Source organism: Magnolia sinica, chromosome 1 (genome assembly GCF_029962835.1).
Source record: "Magnolia sinica isolate HGM2019 chromosome 1, MsV1, whole genome shotgun sequence".
Lineage (NCBI taxonomy): Eukaryota > Viridiplantae > Streptophyta > Magnoliopsida > Magnoliales > Magnoliaceae > Magnolia > Magnolia sinica.
In genome coordinates this window covers 82,539,913-82,565,931 of record NC_080573.1, presented here as the reverse complement: position 1 = coordinate 82,565,931, position 26,019 = coordinate 82,539,913, and the positions used below count along the sequence as shown (strand labels likewise).

Sequence of the window (26,019 nt, the reverse complement as noted above, 5' to 3'; positions counted from 1 at the left end):
ATCCATTCTAGGGGATGCGCCAAAAATCAGCTATTTCGAACTCAGGTGAGTCGCACCATCTGAAATAATGGAAAATCATAATTAAAACATCTAAAAGCACTTGGTGGGCTTACCTGAATTTTGGATTGGCTTAAAATTTAGTGTGATCCCTCATCCAAGTGGGACATACACAGTGGATGGGATGGATGTCTACACCACATCACACTAGGCCTTATATAAAATTAGGAATCTTTCAATGGGCAACTGTTATCTGTGGTGTGACCCACTAGAATGGTCGGATTTTTAGGCCAATGGCTCACAGTAGAGGGGCTCATCTGACCTCATGGGAAAACAACTAACACTACTACTCTAGTGGACTGTTGGATTACATCTATGCACATGGACAGTCCCACGTGTGTTTTGAGAACATTCCATAGCCAGCCATGGAAAACAACTACCACTACTACTACGATTCTAGCCATCTGATCGGTAGCCTATAAAGAGGATGGCCGACATCGCCACATGAACCATTATAGAAATCTTGGCTGGTGCTGATCGGGAGCGGATTAGGTGTTACCTACCTAACACATTAGTGGGTATTACCCCTACCAGGTGGCCCACCTTTGTGATATTTTGCACATCCACACCGTCCATCCGTTTTCCAGCCCAGTTTTAAGACATGTCACCCAAAAATTAAGCAGATGCAAATTTCAGGTGGACAACTATAGAAAACAGTGGTGATTGAAGGCCCACCATTAAAAACATACTAGGACCCACAGTAATGTTTCTTTTCCATCAAACCCATTGATAATATCAACTAGACCTGGATGAAGGTAAATTATAAAGATCACCTGGATCCAAATCTTTGGTGTCCCACAAAAAGATTTTAATAGTCATTCAGCAGAGTTTCCAGTGGTGTGGTCCAGCTGACATTTGGATCTTCTGAAGTTTTGGGATCACGTTTTAAAATGATATGGGAAAAAGACGATATTAATCAAGAATGGGCCCCACACAGTTCGGGTAACACCTAATCCTCTCCGGTGATCATCATAGATGTATTATATGATCAAACAATCATAATTATCCTACTTCAAAGGCCATTTGAGAAATCTTCGCTGGTGCTCCTATCATGGGATTTAGAAACCCATTGACATGCACAAGACCTAATGGGCAGGTGGTATGAACCCATCTCTATCACTAAAACCCAATGGGGGTCATGTCTCCATACAATTATTGGGGTCCTCATAAGCAAACCGCTTTATCAAAGCTATTCATCTGATCTGACGTTTCAGACCTTTCCATGGGCCGACTTCTTCCTCCATTAATCACCCATAGGTCATTGGTGCAAGAGTTTTGTAATCTATCAATCTCTAATTTCAACTCATACCCAAATAGTGGGGGGATAATCAATGGTTTGGATGGATTGATCATCAATTCATTGACCCAAACGTACACATCCAGCATGTAAGAAAATGAACAGGGACCCATTATTCTTCTATAAACAAACACACCCGACTTTTTCCATTTAATCTGAATCGTTACAAGTTCCAGGCCATTGATCAAGGGCCACAATCCATTGATCTGGAAGTTTTTCGAGTTTATCCCCCAGATCAACAGTTTGGATCATCAATTTATTGCTCACGTTTACAAATACCAAAGTACGGAAACCATAAGCAAACTGTACATAAGCAGGACCTATAATACTTGATGACCGATCAAATGCGTGATTGCTAAAAGTATTTATTAATTTATTGCTTATAACTTATTTTGCCTCCAACAAATAACAGACATGGAAGTCGTTTCTACTATACAGAAATACGCTGAGACCGTCGGAATCTGGAAATTCACCGAAAATCGTAGTCAACAGGATCCTATTGGGAGATGGACATTGATGCAGAGACGTTTCTGCACCAGTTTTGCAGCTGGCTTCATCCTCTTCATTTTTGCATCTTCAGTAAGCCGAGCCCGGGCAGAAAACTATGAAACATAGAAGAGAAAGCTCAGATTGACAAAGTACTAGTGAATTCCAAGATTACTTTTGCTCATGCACATGGATTCCTGCTCTTCTACACATGCGCGACATCCAATCTTTCCATCAGGTGAGACCCATAATTTACCAATTTACTCAACAGGTGGACCAATTTATGAAAAGAATGGATGGCCAACTTACAATGTTTCCACCTGATGAACAGGCTCCACTGATTCTTGAGATATACAATGGGAACACGATGGGAAGGCTGGATCTTTGCACAAATGAATTACGGACTTGAGGGGATTGAATTTCAATATGGGAATTGGCATCTCTATTAGTGCAGAATCAGCAAACATTTGACACAAAAAATGAATGGTGGTGTCCCCAAAGTGATTTCTCACATGGTATTCTACTGGCAACCTTTAAAATCGTCTCTGAGCATCCTTCAGTCCACTGGAGCATAGACGACAGCTGTTCTGCATGGGGCGTAAATGAGGAGGGAATGAGGCCGGTTGTCATACCACCCTTCCTGCACAGCGGCACCATCAATTTAAAGTATGAATGCTGTGCTTGGAAATGGAATTTCCCTTAGTGAATGTCCTTACAGTGCTGAAGTACTCCGCGGAGGGGTCAAGTCTACCGAAGCCACCAAACAGTTTGTCGTCCGAATCCAAAACTACCTGGAAAAGCAGGACACATGGGCATTGTGTTTCAGGATCATCCAGTGCATCAATGCAGTATTGTGCAGCAGTAGTATAAGACTGCTTTATGGAACATTTTAGTGTACCACCAAATCACAGCTCATATAGGCTTGGTATCCTTCAAAATGGAAAATGGAACCTGCATAAGGTGTGATTTTCTGTCTTTCCCATCTTTTCCACCCAAGCATAATTGAGATCTAAAACAGGAAAGTTACAGATCTTTATCTCAACCACTTACCGGCTGCTACTATTCTGCTGTGGAAACAGTTCACAAAGAAACACACCCATAAACATCAACTACAGCCGGAACCAGTTTTGGACCACAGCCAAGGAAGAGAATCATCCAGTGCTTGAATATGATAACTCTGATTCTAGAATTGGCATGCTGCGTGCTGAGTCTTTTGACTCCCGCAGAGCAACTAGGTTGAAGTTGATGAAAATACAGTTAAAATTATCACTTCGGGGGAAATTAATGTGAAAAGTTAGGATTTTTGTCTTCTCTATTGTCCATTTTTTGCACCTATGACTCGATTCTTTACAAGTGACATGTGTATTCTTGTAGAAGTGGCAAATGTGTACGAGATTCAAACCGGTCATTCGGTAGGCTCCATCAAGGATGGGTCATTCCCCCAGATACCATACCAATCAGACAAACCCAACCATTCCACTGGAAAAGTTGAAAAATATAAGAATCCCCTAAGCCTGACTCTTAAGACCCAAGGCCCAAACCCAGCGTGAGCCTAGCACAACAGGCCCAAGCCTGAGTCCAGAAAAATTGTTGGGCCTGGAGCCAACCTGACCTGATCAGGTCTGAAAATTAATAAATTCTCTATCTCCCACCTGAAAATTCTTAATCTATCCATTGATCAAGTGGGCCACACATGTGCAAATATATATTTTGGAGGAACTAAACTAACAGACCATATTCAAGATGGACAGGTTGCCTAACCAAGGATTGGAATGGCATAACATGTACACATGCAGTCAGATTGCACTGAGCTGGATCAGGCTAAAATGACTTGGGGCCAAGCCTGGCCCCGAAATTGATTGGGTCATGCATGCAAGGCCCATGCCCAGCCAATGGGCCAAGCTAGTAGGTCCAAGCCATGCCCAAAGCTGGGTTGGACAGGCTACATGGCCACCTTTACCACTAGATAAAAGGAAATAGAGGAGCATACCTTGTACTTTCCAGGCTTTAAGCAACCGACTCGGTAATCTGTAAAACTATTGTACCAGTGGAAATTGAAAACGAATACCAAGTCCCCTCGCTCGAAAATAATCATTTTATCTCCTTCATCTTTCCGTGATATATATGTGTGCTCTGAAGTCATGAACTGCAATAAACAGTGATAAATTGCTTCCAAGTGTTCATATTAAAAAAACAGATCCAGAGAAGATTTCATTACTATATCGAAAACAGCCTAAAATTGAACAAAAACAACCTTATGCATGATAAAATTATTAACATCAGTCTGCTGTCAATTCTGGCAAATGCTTTTCACAGAAACTGCACAAATCAAGCCTTCCCCCAAAAAGCAGAAACACCTAACTAGCTCCCTTACGAATATAAACTGAACACTTAGATGAACACATGGAACATATAATGAGCACAATATCTTGGTGGCTTTACTGATTTTAGATGTAAATTTGAAGGTCTGGGGATGAAGTTACATTGACATCTTGGTCAATCCAAAAGGCAAAAGGGACTACGTATTTACTCCCAACATCCAATACAGCTTCCTCACTGTGATGTCCTAAAAGCCCTTCTAAAAGCTAAAGTCTGGGAATCTACATGTTTACACATGAGATGAGGGTTTTCAGCATTGACAGTGATAGTGGTTTATCCACATTGGATACCTAAAGCATAAAGATTTCAATGTATGTGGCCCCAAAAGCCTGTTTAATTTAGTCTAGTGTTTTTTTCTTTTCATTGAAACCTATCTGAGTCATACAGCTCCAAGTGCCAGGATTGCAGTGCTAGGTGGCACATTAGAGTCTGAGAGGAGATGTAATAAATAGGCTCGAGAGTCCATACTAGACGAGAACTCACATCCATAGCTAAGATTATCTCAATAGTTCAGCGCCTAATAACAGGATAGCATACATTATTGGTAGTTGGCCACCATTAACTTGGACATGAACATGGTGGTTTAAAAAGTCAGATATGCTGAGAGGTCCACACAAATCTCTAACACAATAAAATTATATTGCAATGGTAAATAGTATTTTATATGTAAAAAATCCCAAAAACGAAAAATAAGAATTCACCTACAAATCAATTATATTATATGTAAAAAAGTGTATCAAAAATAAAAGATGATAACATTTAAACATAAAACCGTTCTTTTTTATGAGCTATGTGAAGAAAAGAGGAGAAGATTGAGAGAGAAGGAGAAGAGTTTGGGAAAGATGAGAAGGAAGAGTAGAGACAGTAGCACGCTGACACATGGCATAGACTGTCGTTAATGAGGGAAGAGGATCCTGCATAACAATCTAATCCCGAACATGAAAATAATCAGAATTCAACCCAGCTAGGAACTACACGATACGAATATCATCCTGTTGCTTATGGGCATGTTCATGATCCTCTTTACATTTGGAAGGAAGAGGCTGATACATATCCAACTCAACCCACATACCCCGAAGCGTCGAATAGTAATCCTTTAATGATCTTGAGTTTTGTTGGAACCGACCAATTTCTTGAATAAGTTGGAATACCCATGAAAAATTCTGAGATTCTGAGACTATGGACATGGACATGTGTTGAGACAAAAAATTTTGAAAAAGAAGAAAAGAAGAAGAAGAAGGAATGTCCTTGTTCCCTAGGTAGTAGAATGTGTTGTTTATATGCGACTCTAAACACTGAGTTTCCTGTCCAAGGCATATGAATCACACATGTTAGAATTGTGTGATTGGTGAATGAAGTTAAAACTGTTTCATCCAGGGGCCTTGAAGAGCTAATAAGGTCATATGCAGCAATATTTAAGGTAACCAGTTGAGTACAGTGGAAACTTAGGCTTTGGGATATAGGGCACCTGTGAGCAAAAAAAAAGTGTTTAGGTGGTGGAACTAACATGATAAAACAAATCAACACCTGCTAATCAAGAATTTTCTTGCCCATGCCAAGTGTGCAATGGATTTACTTGGGTGCTAGCATCAAAATCAGTTACTAGTGAAGAAAAATCACTTCTTACTAATGAGGATGTCTTCACATATTCATCAAAAATATAATTTTTTTAATATTAAAAAAAGATAGGATCATCTTTATAATCTGACAGATGTTCATTAAACAAATTTCCCCTTTTCCATGAAAAGAATAAAAGTAATTAGCAAAAGAAATTCATACACCATAGGCCTCCTCCAGATGCTGCATTGCCTGATCAAATTCTTGCATCCCATGATATCTTAGATAATTAGCATCACCCTGAGTTCACAAAATCAATTGTTGTCAGCAAAATTTAATTCTAATGTTGCAACTTAGGTACCTTTACAATCATTCTCCAGGCATAACTCAAAAGAAACATCATATTTTACAACTTCCAAACAAGACATGCTAAGTTATTAGATGGTTATGTATAAGTTAAACTAATGAAGGAATTGCTATTTCTTAATGATTGTAGATGTCGGCCATACAACTGTACAACCCACATGGATGAATGAAATAAGGGGCCGAACAATGGTACAGCTCACCAGTGTTCGAAGTATCGGTATCGCTACAAGTTCCGCTGGCCGGGGATACGGAAACAATATCGATATATCGCCGATAACCAGATAACCAGAAATGCAGGGAGACATGGAGAAAAGGTTGGAATTTTTTAGTAAAACTTTAAGAGATGCTAAAATACACATATTTACACATTTAGGAATTAAAAAATTGCAAAAAGAATGCACACATAATAAGACGTGCTATTGTAACTTGTAAGAAAGCAGTCCAACCATCCCATCCTATCCATTCAACCATCCAACCTTCTACCCAAACATCAATCGATATTTCAGAATATTGACAACACACAATATTTCGCAAAGAAAGGAACAACTGGAAAGCAAAAGAAAGATTGTGGTCTCGATATTGCCCATGTTTTATGATACAACCATGTGCCCATAAAATAATCTGAAATGGATTTTTTTTTAATAAACAGATTTTTGGTGATATCGATACATTGGCAATATTAATGAAATATCGCCGATATGCTGGCAATACAAGCGACACCTAGAATTTACACAGTCGAAAATATTGACAATACAAGCAACACCTGGAATTTACACAATCCGAAATATTCACGATATATTGGCGATACTTAGCGATAAATCGCTGATACCCGGAATTTTTTTATACTACCAGTGTTATCGGTATCACTATCAATGTTATCAGTATTGCCAAGCCAGAGAAACATAATATCGGGGATCCTCCGAACAATGTACCCACCTAGTCTTGATTTTAGTCCCTACATCTCTTTACTTAGTAGGAGAATATTAAAATGTCATATTGTCATATTGTAAGTTTGGGTAGTTTTGGGATATATATATATTGAATTGATATAAAAGAGAGAGAGTAGGAGCATGTAGCCCTAATTTATTCTCTCTCCATCTATTTTTCTCTTTTCCATTTCTTTTCACTTCTACATAATATTACATGGTATCAAAGCGGTTTCATTCTAATTTACACAACTTTCTTCTCTTCTATCTAATAAATTCTTCTTTATCTTTTCCTCTTTACTCTTCATATCTCCTTAGTGCTAAAAGTTCTCTAAGAAACCTAAGATATCTTCTTCTTCCTCTTCTTCTACTTCTTTTTTGGCATGCTGGGCATTTGTGATGGTCCTGTGTGAGACGGTGAACGTTGTATTCTTGATTCTTGCTCCTCTCGTGTTAGGTTGGAACATGTGGGTCATCTAGTGTGGTGTGCACATCATGTGAAGCGTTCTCATATCTAGAAGATCAACCCTCATTCACGTAAGCACTATGGTATTCTTAATTTTTTCTTCTAATAGGCATGAAGCGTAATTAAAGATCCGGGTTCCTAAATCCATTTGATTTTCTATGAATTCAAATAACCTCTATAAAACTACATGAAGCGAATTATCTTAGTGGTTTAAATCAGTTCAATCATTTATCTTACAGCCAAAGGCAAATTAAAATATCTTACCGTAGAGAAACTAGAAGAAGGTGATAGCATGTACGATTGGTGGATTTAGGAAAATACTCAAATCATGACATGGTTGTGAAACAGCATGAAAACATTTGCCAGTGGGAATATAATATTTCTAGATATTGCAAAGGAGGTGTGAGAACCATTACAAGAGAGATGTATTCATCCGATAAAAACATTCCTCATACATATTAGTTGTTTGAAGAGATATTTATATTCCAACAAGAAAATAAGTCCCCTAGTGAATATTATTCGGAACTTAAAGGAATGTGGAAAGAGTTAGAATGTTTATTGGCCACTAACTAATGATCTGGAAAGAACAACGCCAACAACATGAGGAGTGTCGTGTGGATAAATTCCTATTTGGCTTAAAACAAAAATATGAACCAACGTGTAAGCAAATCTCAGGTGGCAAGGATGTTCTATTTCTCAATGAAGTTTATGTTGGCCTTGACATATATTTCTTGGCTCTGCTTGTAGAGTCAGTGATAATTTCCCTTCTGGCATCATTTGTTGGACGAGGTAGAGGAGGTGATCATGGTAGCCAAGGTAATCAAAGAAGTGGCAATGATAATTAAGGTGGTCATGGCAATGCACATGGACATTGTGATAGAGATTGTGGACCCGAGAAGTGTACTCATTGTGGGCTTATAAATCACACTAATGAAAAATGTTGGAGCCTCCATGGGAAGCCAGCCTAGATAAATCAAACATCTTGTTCTTAAGAGAGCAATAGGCCTTGTTTTGTTGGTTCTACTCATATAATTCCCCCAACCAAGTACATTCGGTAATAGTCACGCATACCAAAGATGAGTATTCCAAGTTAATGAAGAATCAATCTATCTCTACTACTCGAAATCGTACTACCACATTTGTGAACTCAAGTCTGACTTGCTTAGTGTCCAAGTCCTCTACTCTATGGGTCACTGACTCCGAGGCCTCTGTCATATGATTGGTGAGTCCGGTGCCTTTTCCTCTATTAATACATTGTTGTCGAGTTTGTTGATCACTTTGATAAATGATACCCAATCCGAAGTATGTGGAATGGGTATTGTTCATCGAAGTTATAACTTTTTTTTTCCTTCACACTGTTTTCTAGGATCTAAAGACGAAGACAAGGATTAGTGGAGGACATGAACATGGTGAGCTTTATTATCTTAACCATGAAGTAATTGTAGTAGCAACACATCTCTCCTTACAAATGACATTTTTGTTGTAAAGTAGAGAGAGGAAAGAATAGAAGAAAGAGAGGAAAAAGAAGAGATGGTTAGGAGAAGTGGGTGGACCCAAAAAGAAAAAATAGAGTTGACGCCCACACTGTCCTTCATATAATAAATATTTAATAATGACAAAAGTTCCCTTATTAACAAAAGTAAGAATTCTGATCATGTCCTAAACAACCATAAACAAAAGAGAAGCATAGAAACATATCTAAGAGAGCCTCCACATCCATTAAAACTCCTCAAGCTGGAGGAAAAATGTTGTCGATGCCAAGCTCGAGTATATGCGTGTAGCCTAACTGTGACGAAAAGCCTTGGTGATCACATCGGCAAGTTGATCCTGAAATTAGACATATGGTGTAGAGATTTCGCCATTAGAGACCTTCACATATATGAAGCGACAACCAACTTTGATCTGTTTGGTTCTTTCATGATAGACCAGATTGTTTCCAATGTGGGATGCCGCCTGATTGTCACAAAATAATTGTATAGGTAAACTGTAAACCCCATTTCCTGCAACCATTTCTCGACCCACATTAACTCATAGTCAATAAGACCCATTGCTTTATATTCAGCTTCAACACTTAATTAGGCCACCACGCTTTGCTTCTTGCTCTTCCATGTGATTAAATTTCTTCTCACAAACATGCAATACCCAATAGTAGATTGTCTATCTGCTAAGGAGCCTGCCTAGTCTGCATTGGAGTACTCTATGACCTGAAGATGATCATTCCATTTATACAAAATTCCCTTACCTATTGCTCCTTTAAGGTATCACAGAATCTGAATAATAGCATCCATGTTAGGTACTTTCAGAGATCTCATAAACTGACTCACCACGCTCACAACATTAGGGAACTCTAGTCGAGTGATAGTTAAGATAAGCTATCCAATAAATCTTTTATACATCCCTAGGAAGTAGATTGGTTTGTTTCCAAAGAGTTAGTTTCCATCTACAACCAACAACATATTTACTAGCAAGTAGATTGGTTAGTTTCCAAATGGTATTACAATAAAGGGAGACCATTTCCTCTTCCATTGCCTTCTTCCACCCTGTATGCAATGTTGTCAAAATCGTTATCGTATTGCAAATTGTAATAGGAGTTGAATCATATTGAATCGCAAATTGCAATTCTTTTATATATATATATAAAATTTTCTTAAGTTTTTGAAAAAAAAAATATGAAAATTATTTAAATAACTCAAAAAAATTAAAACTCATCAATCATCCTTTTGCTATCACCTAGTAATACCATGTCATGATAGCTTTTAAAGGATTCTTATCTTTCCTCCTTTTTTTGTCTTTTAAGAAATTTACTTTAAAAAACATACAAGGATCCTTTAATAATATGTGTTCTTATTACCTTTCCTGAATGTAGAACCACATAAAAAAGTGGCATTTGACTCTGTAGACAGATGAAAAAAGATATTTCAATTTCTAACCATCATTCCACAATACACACAAGTCAACACGACTGTAACTATCCATAAAAACATTCCAAATAAATTATACATCAATTTGGTGTTTCAACCAGTTACAAAGTAATAAATCATTAAAAAAGCTCCATAATTTAATGTTGAAGAGAATATATATCATTTAATCTTTTATAAAGAATAAAATTAAATAACTTATCTTTTCTAAATGAGTCTTAAAGCCCCCGCTAATTTAAAAACATAAAATGAAAGCCAAGTGAAGCTTAAAATAGAAGAGAACATGTATAATTTGGATCGTAAATCGTAGGGGTTCAAATCATAAATCATAGGATTTAAATAAAAAAGGGATTCAATGTAGGATTCAAATCATTTTGCTTAAAATTCGACTCAAATCGTATATCGTAAATTGTAGGATTTTGACAACACTGCCTGCATGCAATGTTGTCAAAATCATTATCATAGCGCAAATCGTAAGAGGGGTTGAATCGTATCGAATCACAAATTGCAAGATTTTTTCTGATTTTTTTTTATATATATATATATATAAGACATGTGAAAAGATATAATTCATAAAACATTACAAACGCATCAATCATAAATTTACCAAAAAAGTTATACATATCATGACATTATCAATTGAGAAAATGTATATGGTATACATATCATGATAGTAAAGGATTCTTGCCTTTTTCCTTTGTTTTCTATTGTTGTCTTTTGAAAAATTTACCATAAAAAACATACAAGAGTCCTTAAAAAACTTGTTTTGTACCTTTCTTGAGTATGGAATCATGTTAGAAAAAATGGCATTCGATTCCATCGTGTATCAAAAGATATTTTGATTTCTTTGTTTTGGGTTTTTGAAAATAAAAACCCCCAAATCTCCCCTCTCTCTCTCTCTCTCTCTCTCTCTCTCTCTCTTTCAAAAGAAAACGTAAGACATTTTTAATAGGGGAGACTTTTTTATGCAGGACGTGAAATTCAAGTATGATGTGCAAGATTTTCAGGCTTTAGATCATACTAGTTCAGAAATAATTACACAAAATTCCACATCCCACACAAAAGTTCAAACACTCAATCAAGGGGAATCTTATGCGGATCCAGGCCTACACATGCTATGGCCGGATCAATCAAAGTTATAGACCAAACAAGAATCAAATGAGAATAAATTCATCCACACATGCACAGAAATAATTCCCCCAATCCAAGGAATTCAGAAATTTCAATTCGAGGAACCCTAAGGTTGAAGAAAGGGCATACAATTGGGGATTTGAATAATTTAAGATTAGGTTTAGAGATTTTGGGTGAAAGAGGTGTGAAAGAGAGGAGAGAGATGAACCGAGAAGTACTGCACGTGTGGACAGCAACAATGGCCCAGACACACGTGTGTGGGGCTCACTATTAAGAAAATGGTTACCGTGGCCCTGGTCAGCCAGGGATGGACTCCAAAACCCCCAAATCTCAACTCGAACCGACGCACGGTTTGTGCGTAGTACTCCGCCAAAATTTCAGCCCTTTTGCAGGGCCAGATTCTGAAAATCTATTGTAAAGAGAAAAACGCCTGCAAATGTTGATGGATTTGCAGATGGAATGCTTGTAGGAGAAGAGAAATATGGACGGAAGAAGGTGGGAGCGAATCAGGATAGGTGTAGCTTCGCAGCACGGTAGTCAGCCCTTCGAGGAAAGGAAAGTTTCGCACCCAATTGAATCTCCACAACTCAGAAATTTAGAGGAGCAGAAAAACACAGCAATTTTATTAATCTTCATTCAGGAAAAAAAAAAAAAGACTACAAGGGGTGCCTATTTATAATAAAACTCTATACCCCAAAACTCGCGCCATGTACGCAACTTATTACTTAGAAACGAAGTAATTGAAAATAACAACTAATCAAAGCAATCTAAATCGTCTATGATATTCCTAATAACAATAATAAGCAAAACCCAAAGTACTAGATTAATTAGAATAGTGGGCCACGATCATGAGAACTCATGGTGGGATTCACATGACTATTGGGTCCACTCCAACGAACCAAAATGCAGTCCTCTAACTAGGAGGCCTTCCCTGGATGTCGTCATCAATCCAGATCGATGGAGAGGCCCTCCTCCTTGCACACATGTGTAAGGGACGTGCGTGTGCACGTGATGTCCCCATCACTTTTTCATATTTAACAAGCAAAAGGGTACACAGAAAAGGAAGAAATTGAATAAAAAACAATAATAAATTGACTTTTTAAAGTTTCTTTTGGGCCCCATTATGCAATCTACAATTATCTTATGATTCGTACTATTCTATCATACGATTTGATACGACTCGTACGATAATCATACGATTATTTAGGATTTGCGATTTGGGTGTTACAATATGAATCGTATGATTTAGATCGTGAATCGTACGATTTTGTTAACATTGCTTGTATGTAACAATACTTCCTTATATGACTTGGGAATGAAATGAGAAGACAAGGATAGGGCATACTTGACGGAAATTTAGAGATAAGCAGTGAAAAGAAACATATTTAACGATAAGGTGATCATCACATGTGCACTTACCGTTTCTTAAGGCAATAGGAATATAAGGCCCTTTTAGAGAACTCATAAGATCATAAGGCTTGGAAAAAGATGAGGCAGTGGCAGATCATGATTGGCTGCTTTACCTTCCTATTTTAATCGTGAGGAATGAAAGAGTTAGTAGAGAGAGGAGGTGGGGCGATGTCTTCTTCAACCGTAACATGCAAGGGCATAACGTCCAATCAAGAGATTTACTATCCTTTGAGAAGAATGTAGTAGACTTGAAAAAGGTAACATCCATACATATTATCTTTGAAGTGAAGGATTGTAACAATGATAACCTCTTTATGTCCGGTTTCAAGAAAAATACATATAACTACATGATGATTTAATTTATCATAACCATACTCAAATTGATGGACAAAACATACACATGCAAAAACCTTAAGAGGTGAAGAAAACAGGAGAGAATCTTAAAATAACATTAGATGAGATGAGCGACCCACTAAAAAAGACGAGGCATTCGATTTATCAAAAAGCACATCATGAGAACATGTGTTTGCACATGATGTTTGATGTATGATATTGATACCTATTTCAGAAAAATAGTGGGTAAAAGCATGGACAAATATTCTATGGAATTATCAGAACAAAACACGAACAGTTTTGAATGAAACTAATTTTGTATTTCCATGTAAAACGTCTTAAAATAGAGAATAGTTCTTATTTGTCTTTCATTAAATAAATCCGCATCATTCTTGGGAAATCATCAATAAATGTAATAAAATACTTATATCCTGAATTGTTGGATATTTTAACTGGTCCCCAAACATCTGAATAAACTAAAGAGAGAAACTAAACTAAGTTTTTCAACACGTCGTGGGAAAGTAGCACGATGATGTTTACCTAACTCACATATATCACGTACTAGACACGACACAGATGACAAAGAGGGAAAGATGCCTTTAAGAATCTTTAGAGATGAATGATCAAGATGGCAATGCCAATGATAAGGGGAGATATTTTTGTGTTGTTGCGCCAACAACATTACGCTTAAGATAGTATAACCCGTCATGTTCATGTCCTCCACCAATCTTTCTCCATCTTTAGATCTTGGAAAGCACAATGTGAAAGATAGAAAGCGACAAAGCAATTAATGGATTTGGTAAGTTTTCTAATAGACAAAAGACTTGAAGGAAATTCTGATACAAATGGGACATATACGGGGATGAAACGGAAGGACTTATATGAACGGTACTCATTCCACAAACTTTGGGGATTGGGTATCATCTGCCAAAGTGATAGATGAACCCATTAACAATGTATAATGGAGGAAAATACACTAAACTCACCTTTCATATGGTCATATGCTCTAGAATCAACAACCCAAGGAGCAGGGGGTTTGAACACTAAACAGGCCATACATGAGGTCACAAATGTAGCCTTAGGGGAGGAAGTAGCTGCAAAAGTAATAGGAATCATGATATTCTGTAACGGTAACCATCGTTACGATACAAGTCGTGACAACCTTGGAACGGCAAGTATGGCTTTTTTCTTTTTTCTTTCTTTCTTTTTTTTTTTAAAAAAAAATAATAATAATAAATCATGTATTGGCCCATAATGGACTGTTATGGGGTTGTTTTCCTGTAATGGTGGACACTATTACCTTTACGATACAACCGTTATGTAATCGTTTTTACATACCTTCATAGGAACAAGTTGTTGTGCAGATTTTTCAACAACTTCGAGTACTCCTCTTAGGGGTCGTTTGGATGAGAGTAAATGGGAGGAATTGGGAGTAAATGGAGTAAAAGGTACATTTATATAGGAGTAAATGTCAGTACATTGAATTGGGAGTAAATGGGGCTGATTTGAAATCACGTGGAAGATGAGAGATTTGGGAGTAATTGGTGTGAAATGCCTTTTTTAGCTCCCTTGGAGAGTCACATGCGTAAACAAAGGTGTCGCTATCTACGCTCCTAATCTGCCATACACATGGCACACTGATGATACTCCAAAACAATCTAATTATCGGTCACATCAATAAAATCATACCAATAGAATGATTCAAACCGTCCAAACATTGGCCATCTGAATGGACCATTAAAAAACGTTGTCAGGTTGCTTGTTTGTGATCCTTACGTTTATGGGCCAACCGAGGCTCAAAATTTCCTCATTTTTTGCCAAAGTATATATTCAACGTGCTTATTACAATAATTTTCTCAAATATCACATATGTACACTAATTTAGGATATTAAAGCTAATTTGGGATATCACATATGTTCTTGTGAATATATTAAAGAATTCAAATGCATTCCAATTCCTCGCATTTACTCCCATTCAAAGTGGCCCATTCTTGTCCCTCTATCATTCACATTCAATTTGCAAATGACACTCTTCTTTCCTATTAAGCCTCTTTTGAGGTCGTTGTCAATCTAAGGAAGGTTGTGCACTACATTTGAAGCCATCTTGGGACTTAATATTAATCTTTTCAAGAGTGAAATGCTTGGCATTAATGTTTCAACTAGTTCCCTCTCTATTCACTAATGTGTATGGTTGCAAAGCTGGAACCTTACCCTCTGCCAACCTTGGTGTCCCTCATTATATCACCTTTGGAATGTCGTCATTAAGAGAATTGAGTGGAAACTTTGACCCAGTGTTCGAAGTATCGGAATCGCTACAAGTTTCGCTGGCCAAGGTTATAAAAACAATATCGATATCGCCAATAATATCACTGATAAACAAAAATACGGGGAAGCATGGGAAAAACGGTGGAATTTTCAGTGAAACTTCAGGAATGTTAAAATGTACATATTTGCATATTTAGAAATAAAAAAATTGCAAAACGAATGCATACATAACAAGTTTCCATTTAACAGGGCCTTAAAAGCATGTGTTGTTGTAAGAAATTGACCAACCATCCCATCCATCCTATTTAACCATCCAACATTTCATCCAAGCATCCATCGATATTGCAAAATATCAACAACATATGATATTTCACCAAGAAATCATCAACAATTGGAAAGGAACGAAAGATTATGGTCTCTATATCGTGCATGTTGCGATATCAATAATATCGAGATATTATTAATATTATCAATGATAAATTGAACACTACATACAACTATGTGTCCATAAAAAAAAAAAAATTGAAATAAAAAATTATCTAATAAACAAAATTCTGATGATATCAATACGTCGGCGATTTTATTAAAATATCATCGATACACTTATGATACAAGCATTACATAGATTTTACATAGTAAAAAATATTGGCGATACATTGGCGATATTGATGCATTGGCAATACAAGTGACACCTAGAATTTACATAGTTGAAAATATTGACGATTATATTAGCGATATTGATACGTTGGCGATACTTGCTAATACTTGGAATTTCTAATAGTACCAACGTTATCGGTATCGCTACCAGTGTAATCGGTGAGATAATTCGAACACTGCTTTCACCATAGAAATGCCAATATCTGTCCCTTGGGGGTCACCTCACCCTTATTATAGCTTTTCTGTCCAACCTTCCTTCCTATTTCTAGTCCATGTTCCACTGTCCCAAGGCTATTATTAACAAGATCAACTAGCTTAGGAGAGTTTTCTTATGGAATGGTAACTCTAATAGTAACAAATTCCATCTTCTAAGTTGTTTTGAAGTTTGCAAGCCCTATGCGGAAGGAGGTGCTGCCATCAGAGCCCTTTCAGACGTTAATTATGCTCTTCTTAGTAAGTGGCTCTGGCGCTTTGGTAACAAGGCCAACTCTTAGCGAAGGGACATTATTGCTTGTAAATATGGCACTGAGGAAGGGGGATGGTTTACTAAATCCTCCCCCTATACAAAGCTTCTATTTGGAAAGCTAACATGAGCCTCAAGCCTTCCTTTTAGAAGGAAGCTCCTTTATTCATGGTGAAAGTAACAGAATTAGATTCTAGTTTTATCTACGGATCCTTAACAGGCCTCTGCTCTCTATTTGCTTAGGTCTAGCGGAATCAATTCCCATTTATCTGTTCCTATGGCTAATTGTTTCTCGGTTATCAATTCGGGTGCTTGGTGCCCACCACGTAGATCTTTTTTAGAGGCTGATCTCGAGGAGTTGTTGGAGCTTCTTAAGTCGCTTCAAGGAATTCAACCTGTCCCCAAGGTCTCTGACTCACTCTCTGGGGCTTCTTCTGTCTCAAGCTCCTTCTCGTGCAAATCCTTTCTTTAGATAAGTCATATAACACTATCGATTCAAGATCATGTTTCCTTCATCTAGTCTTATGGTAGCACCCCCAAGGTTGTTGCATTCACTTGTCTCCTTTCTAGAGGGAAATATCTCACAATAGACAATCTACAACACAGGGGCATGATCAATCCTAATGTTTGCATTCTTTACAAGGGCAATGAGGAATCCATTAGCCATCTATTCCTCCATTGCCTTTCTCTTCAGAAGTATGGTCTTCCATTCTTGTCAAATTCCACACTGCCTAGGTCATGCCCTACTTTGTGCCTAGTTTGTTGTTTCTCCTGGCACAGTGCTGGAAGGGGCAACGACTTCAAAGCCATATGGCACTTAGCTGTCTTGGCTACTCTTTGAGAGAATTGAAAAGAAAGGAACAACTGCAACTTCCGTAACCTTTCTACCCCCTCTTCAAGAGTTTTGGGGTTAATTGTTGAGGATTTCAAAGATTGGGCTTTAACATAAGCCTCAACAATAAATCTTTTGATTTCCCATTTGCTAGGCTAGTTGAGCTCTCGCTCCTTCTTAGGTCTCCTGGGGAGGTCCTGCTTCGAGTTGTATAGTTGCTTTTCTTGGTTTAGTTCCTCGAGTTGTATAGTTGCTTTTCTAGGTTTTGTTTTTTTGTGTTGCATAGTTGGTATGCTCGTTCTTGTTTTTATTTTTTTTTCCTTTTTTCTTTTTTTCTTTCTACTTTTTTGCTTTTGTGTTTGTTTTGTGCTATTTCTTTTGGGTTGCCTTTGGCTCCCTTTAATAAATTCAATCTTCCAAAAAAATAATCTCTTGCCATGTAAGCTTCACCATCAGTGCCTATGTCTATTCCTGACACTATGCAATCTACTCCTCTCATTGGTTCGTCCATTCACGTCGCGCTTGCACTCAAAGTTTACCAACAACCAAAAAAAAAAAGAAAAAAAGATAGTGTTGCCAACCATGATGTGTCATCCATCATATCTTCTTCCGATCATGTTGATCTAGTCACTCCATCTATATTTCCTAATTCATCTTATATCCCTTTTGCTATGGGGAAAGGTAAGGGTGTAGGTACCGACTACCCTATCTCCAAATTTGTTTCTTTCCAGTGTTTGTCTTCCACCTTCCGTAGATTTGTCATGTCTTTATCAACCCATTCTATTTCTAAGTCATACAAGAAGCCTTGGCACATAAGGAGTGAAGTAAGCTATAGAAAATGAAATGGTTGCACATCATCAGAATGATAGATGGAAGCTAACTAGTCTTTCAGCCGGTCAACATACTATTGCTTATCGGTAGATGTGTACCATTAAATGTTAGATTGATGGCATGGTTGAACAATTCAAAGCTAGCTTAGTTACTAAGGGATACAATTAGACTCTTGACGTTTAATATGCAGAAACCTTCTCTCCAGTTACCAAGCTAAATTCCATTCGCCCCATTCTCTCTATCACTAATAATCATGGATGGCCCCTCTTTCAGCTTGATGTTAACAGCCTTTCTTCATGGTGATCTCACAGAGGAGGTTTATATGGAGCAACCACCTAGGTTTGTTGCTCAGGGGGAGTTGGATAAGATTTATAAACTGAGAAAGACAATTTATGGGTTGAAGTAGCACCACATGAATGATTTAATAAATTTAGTAAGGTTGTGTTAGCCTACAGTTTTGTTTGAAGTCATGTTGATCATTTTATCGTCTTATAAAGAGGCTCCTTAGGTCTGATTGTATTAGTCATATATGTAAATGAAATTGTGGTTATGGGGAGTTATAATAAAGAAATTGAGGATCTTAAGAAGAATCATCCATGTCAGTTCCTAAGGAAACACTCGGGCAATCTTCGATATTTCCATGAGTTAAGTTGTTAGACTAAATGAAGACATTAATCTTTCTTTTTTAAAAAAAAATATGTTTTGAATTTGCTCACAGAAAGACCTTCTTGGTGCTGAGCTAGTTGATACACTAGTGGATCTAAATTAAAAATTAGTTAGTGATCAAGGAGAGGTGGTTTAAGACCCAAGAAGCTATAGAACATCGGAGAGCTTATCTACCTAACAATCACTAGGCCAGATATATCAGTTGTTGCGAGTTTGGTAAGTCGGTTTATGAGTTATTTTATGGTACCTCAAATGAATGTGATTGTTTGGATTCTGTGATATCTTAAAGGAGCAATGGACCAGGGAATTATATATAAAAGGAATAATCATCTTCAAGTTATAAGGTATTCTGATGCAGACTGGCAAGCTCCCGGCTAATAAGCGGTCTACTATCGGCTACTACACATTTGTGGGAGGAAATTGGTCACATGGAAGAGTAAAAAGCAAAGAGTTGTTCCGATCAAATGCTGAAGCAGAATATAGAGTGATAGCTCATAACACTTTCGAGCTCATGTGGATCAAAAAAATAATGCAGGAAATAGATTTTGTAATGAGCCTACCAATGCAGTTATTTTGCGATAATCAAACAGCTTCCCATATTTCAAACAATCCAGTTTATCATGAGAGAAACAAGCATATTGAAGTCTACTATCATTTCATGCATGAAAAGGTTTCTAGTGATGAAATTTCTATGTCGTATGTTCGTTCTCAAGATCAACTTGCTGATGTGTTCACCAGCTCTTGTTTGTAGTCAATCTACACGTATTAATTCCGAGCTAGGTATTAACAACATCTATATTCCAGCCTGAGGGTTAATAGACTTTTTCATTTACTCCAAACCTATTCACACACGTGATGTGTTATGAGGAAGGTCTAGAGATCTAACCCATAACCTACTCTGAGACCATGTTTATTTCAAGTGTAGAATAAAAGAGAATTATTTATATACACTTAACACTAAAATCCAAGCAACTAAGGTACGATTGCAGGAGTACATAAAAACAATGACTCGCATGCAGATTTCCATACAGCTAGGGCAGAGTTTGGGAAACTTGATTTCCAGCTAGTAGTTGAGAGTTACTTTAGGAGTTTTTAGTTTCTTTACACTATATTTTGCAAAGACTTCCTCGAATGTCCTACAAGGGAATTTGAATAAGAAGTTACGAGCCAGTTTTAAAATCAAAGATTGAATCTAGAAGGCAAAGAAGAGTTAAAGAACTCAGCTCCACGATCATTATAACCAGGTAACTCTCCTGCTTCGGATCACACATCAAACTCCTGCTCCTGCTCCCTCTTCCTAACCGTTTACACTTGCTAAAATTTTGAAACAACCGCTTCCTTCTCTACACTCAGATAGATTGCAGCTTCACTTCATGCTTTGTGCAACTATAAGAAGAAGTCATCCGCCGGCCATGTAGCTTCACTTCATTAATGAAAGAAGTGTGCCGAGCCTTCTTTCCAGAAGTCATCGAAACATTAGGTCATAAAGACTTCTATATCACTGGACATTCTTTCCCATTAACTTCATTATTGAATTATCTTTAATATATCGTGAGCTGAATGATTTTCATGAGACTGATCATCCTAGATCGGCTTTCCTTGTGATAAATATCTAATCCTATTTGATTGATGCTTCACAGTTGCTGTCTCCGTTTCATTTTTATCATTCTAATTGTGATCACGGCCATTCAAAACTCTCGGTTTGCATCAAAATCTAGCATATTGAATATGACCGTCTCCAAGTCGAGAAACTTGGAGATAAGATGTCGAGTAAATTCTTGGATAATATACAGACTCTTATACCAAATGTGTAATTATCCCCCTCCATTTTTTCACTAGAATTCACAAATTTAGAGTTTTTTTTTTTTTCCTCTTTCTTCCCACATAATTTGCATTTAGTAGATCAAAGGACCAAAATATAAGTAAAACAACTTGAGTGAAATTAAACAAAAACGTTATGGATCAGATTTCGAAGTGCATGAGAAATTTTGAAGGAAAACGATGTGGACCTCAATACATTGAGTGCAGTATTGTGTGTTGCTTCACTGATAAGTAATAATCTACATAGAGCTATGTAGTATAATGCTATAAACCTATAAACTTACGAGGTCAAATCTACGCCGACATTTATCATAGCTGTTGTTGTTTCCAGGAATTACTGTCCCATTTGGAAGACGTTGCTCACCCCTTGGAAAATCAACCCATTCTGTCAAACAGAAAGGAAAACAGAAACAAAAACAAAAAAGCTGATTAGTAGAGCTGTTCAAAACGAGAAACGATTTAGAGAGCTAAATGATGATCCGGGTTCATTGTAGACATTTGAATTAAACTGAACCAAGTTATCTATCCCCCCTTACCTGGATGTCCAAATTCATTTCCCATGAAATTGAGATATCCTTCTCCACCTAGCCCCATTGTGACAAGTCTGATCATTTTGTGGAGAGATATTCCACGATCTATTCTAGGAGTTGATGGTTTATCCACGGCCATGAATTCATACATATCCTGACAAAAATAGAGAACATGGACATTAAAAAGGTGAGTAATACAACCATGTCCCTTTTTCTCCAGATTCTCCCTTAGGAGAACAGTTAATAGAGTTTAGTTGATACATTTCTCGTATTTCCATGGCTAAAAATAGCAGCAAATTGGAGACAAGCATATGGATCAAAAATTAGAAATCTTAAACACAGATGTGGTGAGATGAAAAAACGACTTTGAGAATTGTTTCAAACAAAGTTTAAAACATTGAAATACCTTTGCTAGTCAATCCATTCAAATTGAATTATGACTAAGCCGACTTTTGTTTTCACAATTGGTGACTATCCGCTGACTTGGTACAGGAGCAAATATATAAATATATCAAACAAACATTTTAAAGAAAAGGCATTTCTAAGATCAACCATATAGGTAATCAAGTCGGTTGTTTTTATATATTTAGTATCAACTTTTACAAAGAAAAACTGACAGAATGACTTAGGAACCAAGCAAAGAAACAAGTCTGAGCTAAACATTTTCAGAACATGGAGAAGAACTGATGGAACTGAAAGCTTTCTTGGTCTTTTAGTTATTTTACTGGCAAAATTACTGTCTTGTAGACCAACAAGGAAATTTGTGTAGCATGCTAATCAAAGTAGCAAAAAGTATACCAGTTTTGTGGGATGGCTGAGAATCAAGAAAAAAGAAAAAGAAAATAAAAAGTGAAGTGGAGCATCGATTGGATCACATAAGTAGCAGATCATAAATTGTGCTGTCCCATGCAGTATTTCTGAAAGCATTTGCTATGAGGACAAACAAAACATATATGATGATTGAGTGAGTTGAATCACGTGACAAAAATGTTTCAATACTTCAGCAGAATCAACATGATATGGAACTATTTGACACAAAAATATGCACAATGTTGCTAAGTCTCCTAGATTCTTGAGTTTGAACATGTCGGACAAATGGCTTGTTGATCCAGACTGTTGAAGTGGCTGCCCCCAATATGGATAGACAATGCCAGAAAATTTACATAGAACTTTACCTTGTCCACTTCTATTCTACATCTTAAAGAATCTATTTGCAGGCCACTGAAATGTTAAGATTGTTCATTTTGAGTTTTGATAGATCCCCCATCACTGTGGGGATCATCAGATCAATCACCGAGGCAGGCGCCCTACTTGTACAAGCTCAAGGCTCAAGAATACCACGCATACCCTCGTGTGAAGGATTACGTAACTCACACATGACAATACTGTCTGAATGATTAGTTTGAGATATCCAAATGTGATGGATAATAGTAACCTAGAAAAGTTCACAATAAATGTAAGTGATAATGTAGAGGTATAGAGCGTTATGGTGGAATACTGTGCGCAGAATCACCAGGAATTGCAACAACTACATTATGCATTTTTTAAGAGACTGTGAAGCTTGATTTAAGGGTTGAACATGAACAGGATAAAAGCAAGGGTTTTATTGTAAGTAACTTCAGCATCAATATGCATGTGGTTGAGAGACCGAAAATCACACCCCCAAATATCTTGCCAAAATATGAAGCACCATAAGCAGATAGACAAATACCTTTACTCAGCGGCAAGGTACAAGATAGTAATACTTGATAAAAATTCAAATGAGCAGAAAATGACAGTAACACCCACTTTTATAGGGCTTAGCTAGGATCAAGCCACATCTTATACATCTTAGGAACCCCTGTATTTGTAACCCTAGCATAAAAAGCATTCGTCGTCCTAAGAAGCTTGTCTGCAAATGATGAGGATAACCAAGGGGTTAAGCCACTTGCAAAATCATTATCGTATCACAAATTGTAATAGGGGTTGAATCATATCAAATCGCAAATCTGATCTTAGCTCGTAGATTTTTCACATTTCTATACCTTTATACTTAATCATTGCCCTTTCCTATTACTTTAGGTTGCATTTAATTGCACCAAATATCATGAAATTTTGTTAAATTTCATTTTAATCAGCCTAATTTGGTGCATAATATCATGAAATTGGTGCAACCAAGAATGACCTTGATTAAAAATCTAGAAGTAGCACATAGCTTACGCTACATGATATGTAAGCTTACGCCTGATGCTTCGAAGGGGTGAACATACGCTACACATTATTCGCTATTTAAAACACGGGCTCTGTTAGATCTAGCAACTTCCCTCTTCAGCTTTCCTTTAATGGAGTTAATGGATCTAATGACTCTGCCTTGAGACATAACCTGTAGGAAGATATCACCAAGTTTTCCTTGGAGTAATCTCACCCATGGCTCTTGGTTGGAGATTTCAATTGCATCAAGTTTGTTCATGAGAAGCGTAGAGGTGCTGGGCCAAGGCTAAATCGTCTTAAAGACTTCAACGACTACCTCTCCACTACTACGCTGGATGACCTTGCAATCTCAGGTAATACATTCTCGTGATCTAATTCTAGTTCCAGCTCTAATAGAACTGAATGTCGATTGGATGGACTTATTGGTAATTCTACCCTTCATGTTTCTTTTAGTAAAGGAGCTCATCTCTGACCTGATGATGCAAAATGCATGCATGTGGCTAAATGGTTGGGCAAGATCAATCGACAAATTAAATTAAATAATCAAAAAACACAAATCACATCGAATCATCAAGTATATCAAGACTCTAGCATGATATTATGAATAGTTTAGGCCACATTTAACAAACCACGCAATGCATGTTCATCAAATACTTTAAAGAGAGAGCGAGAGAGGATCTAATGGATGTAAGAACACCAAATAGGAATGAATCTACTTCAAAAGGGAAGAACTATTACTATCTAAGGTTTGCTTAAATAGGGTGTAGGCTAACCTAGGGTTCAAGGAATTTGGGAAGAATGTGAAATTAGGGTTTAAAAGGCTTAATTGGCAAAGGGGTTTGAGGCTTTGGGTCTTAATAGAAGGGAATTAGGGATTCGGATAGTTAGAAGTTTAGGGATTTAGGGTCAATTAAGAAATAGGGAATATAGGATTTGGGCGAATTGGGGATACTTGAACAATTAGGGATCTAGGCTTAGGGTTAGGGTTAGGGTTAGTGTTAAGGTGAGGGAATAAAGGGGTTTTGATGTGAGAGCAAGAGGAAATCAAAGGGGGGGAAGGGAAATCCGTATGGCCAGCTATAGGGTTTCACATGTATGGCCGTACGATCACACATGTGGGTCTTAGGGGGCTACGGTTTTGGGTTTCAATGGTAGGGTTTTAGTGGGGAAGGTCAAGGGGAAGAATGGAGAAGGATTTTTGATGGATTTTGGAGGTTAGGAAAGGAGGGAAGATGAGAAGTTGAAGAAATATCTTTGATGGAGAAAGCAGAAACTATGGATGATAGATGGAAGCTTCGCACTTCCGTTGTTGAAGAAAGGCCTCAGACTAATCCACGCTCCACATCACTTGGAAATTGTATTCACATCGCATGAAGATTGAGAGAGAAACTATATAATTTTTTGGAAGAAGAATAACACCATAGAGGGGTCTCTCTCTCTCTCTCTCTCTCTCTCTCTCTCTCTCTCTCTCTCACACACACACACACACACACAGTCTCAGAAAGTTTCAAAATTAACCCTACGCCTATAAATGGTTCATAACATAAATAAACTATCAAATAAATCCTAAAACAATCATATGAAATCCAATGGCCAATGTGTCATCCATCAGGCCCCACAAATGGACACGATCTCGATCCAACAATGATGATGGTCCTCAATTGCGATCCAATGGTCGAAATAATGTGTCGATAAAGCTCAACAGCCCGATGCTCCTCTGAAAGACGCTCGTGATTATTCTAGCCCAGTGGGCCCCATGTACGAGTCATCTAGCCATAAAGACACTGGTGCTCTCCTCCTCGCTTCCACTCAAATGGATGACGCGTGGATGTCTTCATCACCTGGCCTTTCAGTCCATACTCTTATGTTCCTTGAGCTTGACTCAAGCTCACTCGCCCTTAAATCGCCTTTTCAATTCTTCAACCATTGGAGCAAAATGTTGGTTTTTTTTTTTTTTCTTCTTAGGTTGTTGTTAATGCTCAGGCTCGGTCTATTTTTGGATCTCCAATGTTCGTAGTTGCCTCCAAGCTAAAAATTCTTAATTGTGCTTTTAAAGCTTGGGTAAACTGCAAACCTAAGTTATCCTCCCAAATTGAAGATGCTGAAAATAAGCTTGATCGGATCCAATTAGCTATCCAATCTAACCCTTCAAGTTCCAATGTTAAGGACGAATGAGAGGCGAAGGCCAATCTTGACCATCTTCATGGACTTGAAATGTTCGTGCTGGAATAGAAAGCAAAGCAAACCTCCCTTAATCTTGGAGATATGAATTCCAAATTCTTTTATTCCTCAATTAAGGCTAGGCAAGCCTCCTCAAGGATATGGGAATTGAAGGACCGATATGGAAATATATCTACTAACCAGTTAGAAATTATAGATATTCGGGTTTACATTTCAAGAGTATTCTTAAATCTAACAACCAAAATGGTTCCCTAGTT

General features: G+C 37.4%; 1 protein-coding gene across 5 annotated transcripts in view; it reads right to left on the bottom strand.

Annotated features, from left to right (window-relative positions):
• Nucleotides 1–1,703: 1,703 nt before the first annotated feature.
• LOC131251290 (1,4-alpha-glucan-branching enzyme 1, chloroplastic/amyloplastic) overlaps nucleotides 1,704–26,019 on the bottom strand; it is a 142,997-nt gene continuing 118,681 nt past the window's right edge. For 2 of the 5 annotated variants that reach the window (XM_058251919.1, XM_058251951.1), the window contains exons 17-23: nucleotides 21,398–21,545; nucleotides 21,146–21,246; nucleotides 5,999–6,076; nucleotides 3,831–3,986; nucleotides 2,557–2,631; nucleotides 2,353–2,480; nucleotides 1,704–1,956 (exon numbers count right to left, since the gene is read on the bottom strand). In XM_058251919.1, the coding sequence (XP_058107902.1) occupies nucleotides 2,397–2,480; nucleotides 2,557–2,631; nucleotides 3,831–3,986; nucleotides 5,999–6,076; nucleotides 21,146–21,246; nucleotides 21,398–21,545 (642 nt within the window). In that variant the 3' untranslated portion in view covers nucleotides 1,704–1,956; nucleotides 2,353–2,396. The other 3 variants (XM_058251926.1, XM_058251934.1, XM_058251943.1) reach the window with 3 other exon arrangements.